Source organism: Hyperolius riggenbachi, chromosome 1, assembly GCF_040937935.1.
Source record: "Hyperolius riggenbachi isolate aHypRig1 chromosome 1, aHypRig1.pri, whole genome shotgun sequence".
NCBI classification, from domain to species: Eukaryota; Metazoa; Chordata; class Amphibia; order Anura; family Hyperoliidae; genus Hyperolius; species Hyperolius riggenbachi.
Window position 1 is genome coordinate 642,376,096 of NC_090646.1, and position 12,923 is coordinate 642,389,018.

The 12,923-nt window shown below is 45.9% G+C and overlaps 1 protein-coding gene across 2 annotated transcripts in view; it reads left to right on the forward strand.

The window, feature by feature from the left end:
* LOC137530806 (methyl-CpG-binding domain protein 2-like) overlaps positions 1–12,923 on the forward strand; it is a 120,123-nt gene that overhangs the window by 67,896 nt on the left and 39,304 nt on the right. For both annotated transcript variants that reach the window (XM_068251340.1, XM_068251339.1), the window contains one exon: positions 6,681–6,771. In XM_068251340.1, the coding sequence (XP_068107441.1) occupies positions 6,681–6,771 (91 nt within the window). The remainder of the gene's footprint in view (positions 1–6,680; positions 6,772–12,923) is intronic.

Below are 12,923 nucleotides of genomic sequence, written 5' to 3' on the forward strand. Positions count from 1 at the left end.
CCTAAAGGTGGCCATACACTGGTCGATTTGCCATCAGATTCGACCAACAGATAGATCCCTCTCTGATCGAATCTGATCAGAGAGGGATCGTATGGCCACCTTTACTGCAAACAGATTGTGAATCGATTTCAGCCTGAAACAGATCACAATCTGCGGAGCTGCCGCTGCTCCCCCCCCTCATACATTACCTGCTCTGGCCGGCGCGAGTCCCCGCTGTCTTCTTCTCCGCTCCGGCTACTGAACCTCCTGTCCAGGGGGGGTTTAAACAGTAGAGGGCGCTCTACTGTTTAAACTTCCTGCAGGGACAGGAAGTTCTGTGTAGCTCTGGAGCCCGAAGCGGAGAAGAAGACCAAGGGACTCGCGCTGGCTGGAGCAGGTAATGTATTACCGCTGTATTGCGTCGGTCGTCAGAAATTCGAACGCCGCTAACGACGCACTCCCGACCCACCGGCGACCAAGAAAAATCTTCCGCACGGATGGGTCGACCGGAATCGACAGGAACGATCGATTTTTCGGACGTATATCACTGTGATCGAAATGGCTGTATATCGGCGGGAAAATCGTTAGGTGTATGGGCCCCAGAAGTTTGTCAGTTTGCTGTAAGAGAGCACTAAGATTGGCTCCTGCCCACAACCTACTTCCTGTTCTGTGTGTGTGTGTGTGTGTGTGTGTGGGAGGCAGGGGCGTAACTAGAAATCCTTTGGCGAACCATTGGAAATCGTCCGAAAATCAATTAGGGGGCTCATGTTGGGGTATTGATTGGCCCAGAAAATCGAGTAATGTTTGGACACCCTCAGGCTGTATTCAAGCAGCTTTACCATCATCCCCCCCCATCCTGCTGTCCCCATCCTGGAGTTAAAGTAGAATCTCGTTATAGTAAACCTCTGACTATGGTAAACCCAGTCCTCAAGTCCCAGCAAATGCCTCTGTATAAATATACAAAGTATGGCCAATTCTGATGTAGTAAACTACTTTTCCTGGTCCCTTGGTGTTTACTATAAAGGGACTCTACAGTTCCAGCCTTGGGACCCTGCTGTGGGACCACCAGTGTCCTGGCTGCTATCAAAATTACGTGTGTGTGTGTGCAATGACATCACTGAGCACAGTACATACGGTGAGCTTCTGCGCACCAACACAGGGGCTGGACATGCAGGCACAGAGGGACGGGTGATGAGTTGGGCTGGAGGTCACATGGTGGGGGAGTGGCCAGTATAACAGGATCAGCCACTTAGGTGGCAGCAGCCAGGGCAGGTGCTTACAAGTTAATTGTAGGTTTATTGAAGCATGCATTTATTAATGTACTGCCGCACCCTCCCCACCTCCTACAATTATCAGGCACAGATCAATATGTGCATTGTAAACACAGGCCTCATTTAAAGGGAACCTCAACTGAGTAAAATGTTTTAAAATAAACACATGATGTACCTGGAAATGAATATTACATACTTTCCTTGCCGTCAGGTTCTCTCAGAAGCTCACCATTTTTATTTATCAGTGATTCCTTATAGTTCTAACAAGATTTTGTCAGTATTGAAATATATCAGTTGATGTCCGTTCGGGCTTGTTCATACTGCAGGCGGTTTTATTTTTTAAGCGCGGCTGATTTTTCTAAATCGCCCTGAAAGCGCTTACACAACAATTCTCTATGAGATAGTTCATATCTAAGCGTTTCGTTTCCGATCCGTTTTAGATAATCGGTGCTTGAGCCATTTTTGAGGCGATTCCGCCTCAATGGAAGGTATAGAAAAAACGCAAAACGCTCACAAAACCGCTTTGTGGAGCGATAGCGTTCGCGTTTTTAAGAATAAATACATTGTATTTAATCTTTTCCGGATCAAAGAGTTCATTTCCTGACTTTTGTCAGGGAGTGAATTACCAAAACGCTCAGGAAAAACGCGTCAGAAACTGCTAACCACAAAAAAAGAATCCCCCACAAAGCGCAGGGAATCGGAAACAGAAAACGTCTTAAAATAAGCCCACTGATGTGCAAGTTAATGTCCATGTTTTCCTATGGCTCAAGTGGGCGATATTACAGTTTAACAGTGTGCTGACCAGAAAGCTGCTACAGGGACATTGTCCACTGTGATTGATGGAATTATCTGTCCTCCATTTTAAAAATGGCAAACAGGATGCGGGAAAGGAGAAAGATTGATGAGTAGACTACACGGGAGGCAAGTATGACCTGTGTATGGTTAATTTGACTTTTAATTTTCAGTTCAGGTTTGTACTTAAATGTAGCAGCCAATGGTTGCAGAAATGTCACTATGTAATTGCCATAGGCATAGATGGGTGCTCCGTAGGCAATTTTGTGACATGCTATTAAAAAAATGACTTTACATTTCAATTTGCAACCAGCTAAGAATTTGAAAAACTGACAGTGCAATTTGATCACCTTAGCAACCATAGTAACAGTATACTGTTTAGAGAGCATACTGGCCAAAAACTTCCAGCTTGCTGCAAGAGTAGTTGGCTGTTCAGAACAGAAGTCATGTTCAGGCCTGCACTAATCCACAGACTGGCTGCAAACCTTGATAGACCCCCCCCCCCCCCCATGAGAGGAGGAGCTTAGTGTTAGTAGTGAAGAGGGGGGAGGTCAGTGTTTGGAGTGGAGAGGGGAAGTAGTGTTAGCATACATTCCAACTTTTTGAGATGAGAAAGAGGGACACCTAAGCCACGCCCATGCCACACCCCTGATCACGCCCTGTCACACCCCCTAGTCACACATACTATAAAGATTTCATTAAAAAAATGTTGTTTTATAATTCAAACCACACTGGTCCTTTCTATCCTGGTTCATTTTACATTCATAGTAACATTTTAAAATGAGTAATATACAGTATCAGTTATAGGATGGGAATAAAGTTTAGAGTCAAATACATTTTTAGTAGAGAAATATATATATATTTACATAGAAAGAGGGACAAAGTCCTGAAAGAGGGACGAATGAGGAGGAAAGAGGGACAGAGGGGCAGGGCTCCCAAAGAGGGACTGTCCCTCCAAAAGAGGGACAGTTGGGAGCTATGGAGTGGAAAGGAGGGGTCGGGTGTTAGTGGGAGTATAGGAGAGGAAATACAAGAAGGCACATGTTTCAAAAATGAGAAACCAGGACAACAAATGTACATGACTTGCAGACCTGTAAATTTTTTTTTTTTTTTGTCATTCCTTCTGGTTCCTGTCACTATAAAGAGTTACACTGATTAGGTGTTAATGAACTTTACAATGCAGTCATGTTAGGTGTCAACAACACCCAGAGACTCTCTCTTGAGAGTTCAGGAATGTTTTCTTGCAGTTGGATCACACTTCATAACAACCAGCCTGTGCAGCGTGACGTGTTGCTTCACAGTCTGCCAGGCCTGATACACGTTTGCATATATCATTTAAAGCAGACCTGAACGCAGAACTTCCTCTCTGCTCTAAGGGCCCATTCACACGTGTGCGTTTTCAGTGTACAATAAAGGTATACGGAAGTGTTCTCATCTAAGCGATTTGTTGAAATGCAAACACGTTGCCTGCAGCATTTTCTGAGCGATTAGCGTTTCAATGTTAAGTATAGGAACGCTGGAAAATCGCTCAGAAATCGATGGCCTGTTCACAATCAACAGTTTTACAGTTTTACAGTATACAGTGAAAAATCGCTGGGAAATCACTTGTAAAAAAAAAACGCAGGAAAATGCCAGAAAATCGCTCAGCGATTTCTCGTGTGAATGGGCCCTAATAGATGGTAAGGACTGGTAGCGACTTGCTCCCGCCACCCCAGACGCATAGTTCACGCCCCCCCCCCCCCCCCCCCCCCGTAGGCCATACACCTTACACTTAGATGGTATGTACGGAATACACATCGGACATTTTGGTAACCCATGTATGCGTACGATGTGGCATTCCATGCAATTTTTTCCCCTGTAGGCAAATAAATTGCTGGGTTATTGTGGATGTTTGTTGTTGTTGTTGAGGGGCGACGTGCTTTGTTTTTTTGGTTTTCCCAGCAGCAGCATGCTCTGTTCCTTCACACCTCCAGCTCCTGATCACATGACGTGTGTCAGGAGGCCAATGGTATGCCGAATAGAGTATGTGGCTGTCAGACAGATCAGACGAGACCCAAAGCAGCACTGTAGCAGGAAAATATTAAACTACTCCAGTGCAGTACCCTGCAGAAGGTGAAGTAGCAGGCCCCCCATGGTTGCTGTAGTTACGCCACTTAAGATGAGACTGTTCAATACTTTTTAAAATTTAATAAACAATTTGGCCCGCGAATTAGACTATGCTTTAGGTTTTGTCCCTTACGTGATTGAGCTTGACACCTCTGCAGTAGAGTTTGGTTGCAGCTCTCAGGCGTACATGTGTTATGCTGCTGCTGGCATTCCAGCCCTCCTCTTCCAACACCTGCTCGTGTCAAGGTGCCATTCGCAGGGCCTGAGGTCAGGGATCCGCTCTGGTCAGTGGCAGGGCATGCTCAGACTGGTAGTCCAGCAACAGCTGCACATTTTTCTGTGTAAGCTGAACCCGCAAAGAGGAAGTTCATCACAGGGCCAGAGTTTTCCAGAAGCCGGGCAGGAAGTGGCAGAGCTTTAAAGTCCAAGTTCGCCTACGTAACGTGTTTGCAGCACGTCACCTTTCTTAAAGAGAACCTGTACTGAAAATAAAAAGTCAAAATAACCATACACAGGTCATACTTGCCTTCTGTGTAGCCTACGTCTCAATCTCTTTCTCCTCGCCTGCGTCCCATTTGTCCACTGTGATCAATGGAATTCTCCGTCCTCCATTTTAAAAATGGCCATTACCCCCTAACAGCTCCTGGTCGGCACACTGTTGCACTGTAATATCACCCACTTGAGCCATAGGGAAGCATGGACATTACCTGGCACATCAGTTGTAACTGACAGCTGCTGATATATAACTGACAGCAACTGGTATATTTCAGTTCTGACAAAAAACTGTCGGAACTGGATGGGATCACTGTAAGAACAAAATGGTGAGCTTCTGAGAGGAACTGGCGGTGAGGTTAGTATGTAATATTCATTTGCAGCTACATCATTTGTTTATTTTAAATAATTTTACTCGCTTCGGGTTCCCTTTAAAGGACAACTGAAGCGAGATGAATATGGATATACGGAGTTACAGAAGCGCCAAAAGAATACAATTTTCTAAAAGGTTTAAAAATATTCAGGTGGCGGTGGTGGTCCGGCTACACCTAAAAACAGACTCAATACTGTTGATTGAAGATGCAATAATTTATTCACATACTCCTAAAAAATGGCAACGCGTTTCACGGGCAACATCCCGCTTCATCAAGATATGGAGGCTGCCATATTTATTTCCTTTTTTATCAATACCAGATGCCTGGCAGCCGTGCTGAGCTATTTGGCTGCAGTAGTGTTTGAATCACACCTGAAACAAGCATGCAGCTAATCTTGTCATATCTGACAATAATGCCAGAAACACCTGATCTGCTGCATGCTTGTTCAGGGGCTATGGCTAAAAGCATTAGAGGCAGAGGATCAGCAGAATAGCCAGGCAACTGGTATTTGTTAAAGGGAACCCAAGGGGAGAGGTATATGGAGGCTGCCATGTTTATTTCCTTTTAAGCAATTCCAGTTGAATGGCAGCCCTGCTGATCCTCTGCCTCTAATACTTTTAGCCATAGCCCCTGAACAAGCATGCAGCAGATCAGGTGTCTGATTGGATTAGCCACATGCTGGTCTCAGGTGTGCGATTCTGATACTGCTGATGCCTGAAGGATCATCAGGACTGCCAGGCAACTGGTATTGTTTAAAAATAAATAAATATGGCAGCCTCCACATCATCCTCACTTGTGATTTAAAGAGGAACTCCAGTGAAACTGTCAGAACCAGGGTCCTGACATCACACTGTGGGAGGGGTTTCACCACAATCTCAGCCATACAGAGCCCCCTGATGATCCATTTGAGAAAAGGAAAAGATTTCTCGTGGGAAAGGGGATATCAGCCACTGATTGGGATGAAGTTCAATTCTTGGTTACGGTTGCTCTTTAAAGAATACCCGAGGTGACCTGTGACATGATGAGATAGACATGTGTATGTACAGTGCCTAGCACACACATAACTATGCTGTGTTCCTTTTTTTCTTTCTCTGCCTGAAAGAGTTAAATATCAGGTATCTAAGTGGCTGACTCAGTCCTGACTCAGACAGGAAGTGACTACAGTGTGACCCTCGCTGATAAGAAAGTCCCCTTTTTATCTCTTTCTTGCTCTCAGAAGCCATTTTCTGCTAGGAAAGTGGTTTATTGTTGGAATTTCTTATCAGTGAGGGTCACACTGTAGTAACTTCCTGTCTGAGTCAGGACTGAGTCCGTCACTTACGTATCCGATATTTAACTCTTTCAGGCAGAGAAAGAAAAAAAAGGAACACAGCATAGTTATTTGTGTGCTTGGCACTGTACATACACATGTCTATCTCATCATGTCACATGTCACTTCGGGTATCCTTTAAGGTACTTCGGCACACACCATGGTATGGTCCTTGGAGATCCACCTGGATCCTGTGGGCGGAACTGCTGGGAGTGAGTGCTGTACAGATATATTGCTCATTGCATTATGAGGCAAGGAGGAGGGAAGGAGGAACATCTTCCAGGGGGCAGGATTAGGAGGGGGGCAATGTGCTTGGGAATTTATATTCATACAATATTTTCTCTTTTTCTCTTTTAGCTTTTCTGGGAAAAGAGACTACAGGGACTTAGTGCATTGGATATCACGGAACAAGTGATAAAGCCTATGGAACTTCCTAAGGGTCTACAAGGTAAGAGGGGCTCAGCCCTGCGGACATTTCAGGCAGAATAATCATTGTCAGTATTAAGTGTCAGTTACACACACTGCATGTGTTAATTCAAGTGTGGTGTGTATTTTATTGTAATGTTCCTATCACAGCACTATATCCATATCATGGGCTAGAGTCAGTTAAGCCTCATACACATGGTCTACTGTCGTCGCATCCAGGTGGCACGCGCATGTTGCGGCGACAGGTCGCCCGTGTGTATGAGGCGCGCGCCACGAACCGTCGCTTGTCAGAGCTGTTGCCGGGCGATTGACTTGGCCAATCGCCTGGCGACAGCTGTCGCCACAACTTCGACGCAACTGTCGTTAGTCCGCCGTGTGTTTGCGGACTAGCGACAGCAACTCCATACACCATGTATGGAGCTTCTGGCGGGGGGAGGAACCTTCGGCAACAGCTTCCGCTGAATCTGTGTCGCTCTGTGTGCCGTGTGTACGGCTGTTGCACAGAGAACCTGGCAACGAACTGTCGCTGCTTTATTTTTTTTTCATGGCTCTTGCCACAGCGGTGGCTCATGTTTATGAGCCATTAGAGAGATGTGCTGCCAGTATGTTTTAGGAATGTGGGAGGAGACCTTCGAGGAAAACCACTTAAAGGACAACTGAAGTGAGAGGGATTTGGTGGCTGCCATATTTATTTCTTTTTAAGCAATACCAGTTGCCTGGCTGTCCCGCTGATCCCCTGCCTCTAATACTTGTATCCATAGATGCTGAACAAGCCTGCAGCAGATCAGGTGTTTCTGACATTATTGTCAGTTCTGACAAGACACTAGACTCAGACACTACTGCAGCCACAGATCGGCAGGCCTGTTTAAAAGGAAATAAATATGGCAGCCTCCATATACTTGTCACTTCATTTGTCCTTTTTAAAGTGGGAGGACATACAAACCTCATGTGGTGTACCACCTGGGAATCAACCTGGGACCCTAGCGCTGCAAGGTGAGAGTGCAGCCCTTAAAGTGAATCTGAAGCCAAAAAAAAACAAAAAAACCAGATACTTACCTAAGGCTCTGGATCCTAATAGAGCCTTCCCGCTCCTCTCACGTTCCCTGCGTTCCAGCACTGGCTCCTCCGGGAGAAACCCTGCCACAGGAGGCTTTGGCAGTCTTCGAGAGCCTGAGTACTCCTAGGCGGGCGGCTCCGTACGCCACATGTGCAAATGCGTGAGAGAGGACACTCGCGTGTGCGCAGTATGGAGTGGCCTGTCTTTGGGAGCCCAAGTGCTCCTGAAGAATTCCTGAAGCCTACCTCAGTGGCAGAGAGCAGTCTTCAACTGGTCGGAGACTGCTAACGGGGGGTGGCAGCGGAGGAACGACGGGACGAGGAGAGGGAAGGCTCTATAAGACTCGGAGCCTTCCCTCTCCTTAGGTAAGTATCTTTTTTTTTTTTTTGGCTTCAGACTCCCTTTAACCACCTTATGACTGCTTAAGGCCAATTGGGGCCGCAAGGTGGCTCCCCCAGGACCGGGTAACGCCGATTGGCGTGGGGTACTGGGGGAGGAGATTGCAGGGTGTGCGCATCCCAGCTTGAGTGACGGAGGTCTGCTCTATCAACAGCCTACCAGCGGCTGTTTGTTCATGTTGTACAGCGCTGCAATCTAAAGCAACGCTGTACTGGGGACGGCCCTGTGACTTGGCTGTCCCCTGGAGAGGCTCTGACTGTGATCCTCTCTCATAGGCTGATGCCTATGAGAGAGGATTGCCCTGATTGGTCATCAGGGGGAGGGAGGGATTAGGGGGGGGGGGAAGTGACATTTATTTAAAAAAAAAAAAAAGAACATTCATATTTTTTTTTTTTTTTACAGTTTGCAGTAATGATTAGATCTCTGTTTGGTGGGCAGGGGAGGAAGGGGGGATTCGTTACTGTAGCTCTTAAAGCTACAGAGCACTGAGTTGTAAAATATAGCCTGGTCATGTGTGTGTGTGTGTGTGGGGGGGGGGGGGGGGCAGTTGTGGTCCTTTAATGACCTAAAGAAGCTCAGTTTAACTTACCTGGTGCTTCTTCTAGCCCCCTGTAGTCCACCAGGTCCCTTCCCGTCCTCCCAGTCTGCTGCATTCCGCTTGCAACTGCTCACATGCAGAGTGCCCCTGACTACAGGAGCACAATGGAGGAGGCACATGGGCAGTATGCTGTGATGAAGCTCAATCTGCCAGCTTTTGCAGGAGCACAGCAGCAGATTGGATCGAATTGGGAGGACAGTGAGGAACCTGAAAGCCTACAGGGGGCTGGAAGAAGCCACAGGAACGTAAAAGAGGAACTGTAACCAAGGATTGAACTTCATCCCAAGCTGCTCACTTTCCCACGAGAAATCTTTATCTTTGCCCAAACAGATTATCAGGGGGCTCTGTATGGCTGATATTGTGGTGAAACCCCTCCCACAGTGTGATGTCAGGACCGTGGCCCTGACAGCATCCCAATCTGGGAAACCTCATTGCATTGTGGGAAATAACAGGTTTTTCCAACTGCCAAGCAAGCAATAGCTCCCTCTGTGCATAGAACTCCCAGTAAGCGAAGATTCCATACAGATCACCTGGCAGAACTAAAAAGGTCTCCTGCAGGGATACATTTCAGAATGTAAATCAGGGAGAGGAAAGATTGTACAATGAGCACACACTGACTAAATCATCTATAAATGAATATTGTAAAAGATAACCGGTTTTATTCAATTCATTGTTTACACTGCAGTACCTCTTTAATGCAGCAAATTCATACAAAGCGCCGTCCAGTACAAGTCACTGAGTGCGATTGGCTCAGGGGAGGAATCTTGGGCCGAGCGCTATAATAACAGCGCAGGAGGTTTTGGTGCAGCCAGCGCCACCATAGACCATAATAGGAATTACAGCTATAGCGGCGCGAACTGAGTAACTTCCATGCCGTCAAAAGAAGGAGCTGAAGTTGCTTTTAAAACGCTGTAATTCGGCCGCCAGCAATAGCTGGAAGCTGAATTACAGCATTCCCCACCATCCACATGGACCTAGAGGGGGAATAGTATTTAACGCCGCCAGGACTTGTACAGGAGCAGGATAAGCCGTATATATCGGCTGTATCCTGCGTCCAAGTCTCCCGGCGGCTATTTCATAGGTATGCATCTTTCTTCTCGATCTTCCTCTGCTGACCCTCTCTATCAAGCTCTTCACTGGCTGCCAATTAACCAGAGGATCCAGTTCAAACTCCTAACCCTAACCTACAAAGCTCTCCACAATCTCTCTCCCCGGTACATATCCTCACTAATTTCCAGATACAATCCCAATCACAATCTCAGATCGGCACATGATCTTCTGTTGTCCTCCTCTAGAATCACCTCCTCACATTCACGCTTACAAGATTTTGTACGTGCTTCACCCCTTCTCTGGAATCCCCTCCCACAACACATCCGTCACTCGCCAACCTTTGTTACTTTTAAACGCTCTCTAAAAACTCATTTGTTCCGACAAGCATGTGCGCTACCTTAGGCCACTTCCCTTTGTCCTAAGACCAAATTGCACTCCTACTAGGTATCCTAAAACACAAAGCCTCTATATATTTGCTGCATACTACCCCTCCTCCTGTTTTCCCCCCATTCCCTTTAGATTGTAAGCTCGCAAGGGCAGGGCTCTCTCCCCCTTTTGTGTCTTGGAAATCACTATACATTTTATTCATCATGTTATTTTTATTACTGTCATTACCACTTCTGTATATTGTATTCTGTGTGCTGTATCATTTTTTGTATTTTGTCATTATGTATCTTGTATATTAGTGTTCACTATTGTCTGTATTATGTACCCCATGTTTCTTACTTTGTACAGCGCCACGGAGTATGTTGGCGCTTTATAAATCAATAATAATAATAATACATCATGGGCATATATTGCTATTAGTATTTTTTTTTTTTAAATAATCAATTTTATCAGAAAGCCTCATATTGTCCTCATGCACCAGGGGAGGTTGTCTATGTACAGACAGTTGGGCTCTGTGACTGGAAGGATGCTGTTGTGTCTGTCAGACGGTTGCTGTAACTTGCTGCAGGTATGAAGTCAGACGTGTTGTCTCTGTAGTCTCATTACCTGAGATATTTAGAGAGCTGATTGCTGCAGGTCCCGGGAGAGCTGCACATTCTCTGTCTGCTCCTGTCTCTGCTCTGATAGCGACTGGGTTTCATTGCCCAAGTACTGTGTAATAATGTCAGGCATTGCATAGTGGCCTGGTGTCTGTCACTGGTGTGAGGTGGAACATTATATGGAGCGGTTTTCCACTTTCCTATACTTTACATTGAGGCAGAAACGCCTCAGAAATCTCAAAAATGCTGCAGGACCTGAGTTTGCGTTTGAGGGAAAAACGAGCCGCTCTGGTGTGCAGCAGCCCATTGACTAACATTAGCCAAGCCCCAAAAGCGTTTTAAAAAACCGCTCAGAATCGCTCTTGGTGTGCACCAGCCCTTACTGGCACCTTCAGACACTGACTAAGCTGCCATTTTAGTTTAGAAGGGGAGTAGATCGTTATGGACAAGTTGCTTGGGGGAAAGGGGTGGTGGGGGATGGTATTTCAAATAACGAGCATCACAAATTCTTTTGACTGCACCGGATTGACACGGACAAGGACCAATTAGCAAGGGGCAGATGGGTGTGTGAATGGATGATGTCACACCCCACCCCTTCCTCCTCCACCTGGTTGTATACGGTGGACAGTCCATGTGCACGGGTGGTTGCTACTCTAGCCTAAAGGCTGTTATTTTGTGATATGATGTGATGTGTAAGTAGTTTATTATACTTTAGCACAGCACACTCTAGCACAAGCACTTTAATGTACTCCTGACAAAGCCCCCATTTTAAGGGGGGGGGGGTGAAACATATAGGGTTTTTTGTTGTTGGGTGGTGTAATTTCTGTATGTAGCAGTGTGAATTGAGGCTAACCCTGGTCAATGCTAATGGGGGGAGGTTATCACTATTCCTGCCTCAATTCACTGCTGAATCACATTCAGTTATTTTGTAATGACCAATGTTTTGACATATTTATTAAAAGTTAAGTTTTAGGCCTTCTAGTCCCCTATAATTTAAGGTTACTATTGTGTATTTAAGCTGGCATTTTGCCTGTGACAGGAAGCTGATGAAGGTTCCGTGCCGCCAGGTCAGCGCTTGCACAGTAGTGCGCAACTTGGCAGACTTGGAACACTTACGGGGGCTTTTACAAGGGAACGGAGGGGGACAGAGGTGAACCGGGGGAGCGGTGGTTATGAGAACTCCTGCCCATACGTGCCTGGAACCTCTGTTTGTACAAAGGAGTTTAGCTCGGGTATCCTTTAAACCAGGGGTGCCCAGGGGTGCAGTGGCTGGATAGTGTAATGGTTAAGGGCTCCGCATTTGACACAGGAGACCTGGGTTCGAATCTCGGCTCTGCCTGTCCAGTAAGCCAGCACCTATTCAGTAAGGAATTCCTTGGGCAAGTCTCCTTAAAGGGGTTCTTTCGCGAAAAAAGTAGGCAGTTAAAAAATGTGACAGATGACAGGTTTTCAGCCAGTCCATCTTTTTAAGGGGGATTCTCAGGGCTTTCTTTGTTTTCAACAGCATTTCCTGAACAGCAGTTTAACTGCCAAAATAGCAAGATACCAGCCGGCCTCCCTAATCACTTGCACACTATTATGTCAGTTAGATTTTCCAACTGTTGTTCAGGAAATGCTGTTGAAAACAAATAAAGCCCTGAGAATCCCCCTTAAAAAGATGGACTGGCCCAAAACCTGTCATCTGTCACATTTTTTAACTGCCTACTTTTTTCGCGAAAGAACCCGAGTGCGCTCTAGTGGCTGCCTTACAAGCACTTTGAGTCCAACAGGAGAAAAGCGCTATACAAGAAAAGGAATTATTATTAGGTAGATCGTGAAGGACTTCATAGTAGATCCCAACCACACTACATTTTCCATTCTGTATATAGAAATGTGCTCATAAAATTGTACATAGGTAGATCATTTTAACTTGCTAATTTTTAAAAGTAGCTCACTAGCCAAAAAAGTGTGGGCACCTCTGCTTTATACCTTTGGTTTGTAAGCCTGATGGGCAATGTCCCCTCCTGCCTCATGCTTTTAGGGTTGTTTGTCTTGCGTTAAAAAAAAATCTGCACCCCTTGCTGCATTATTTCACAACATTGCAT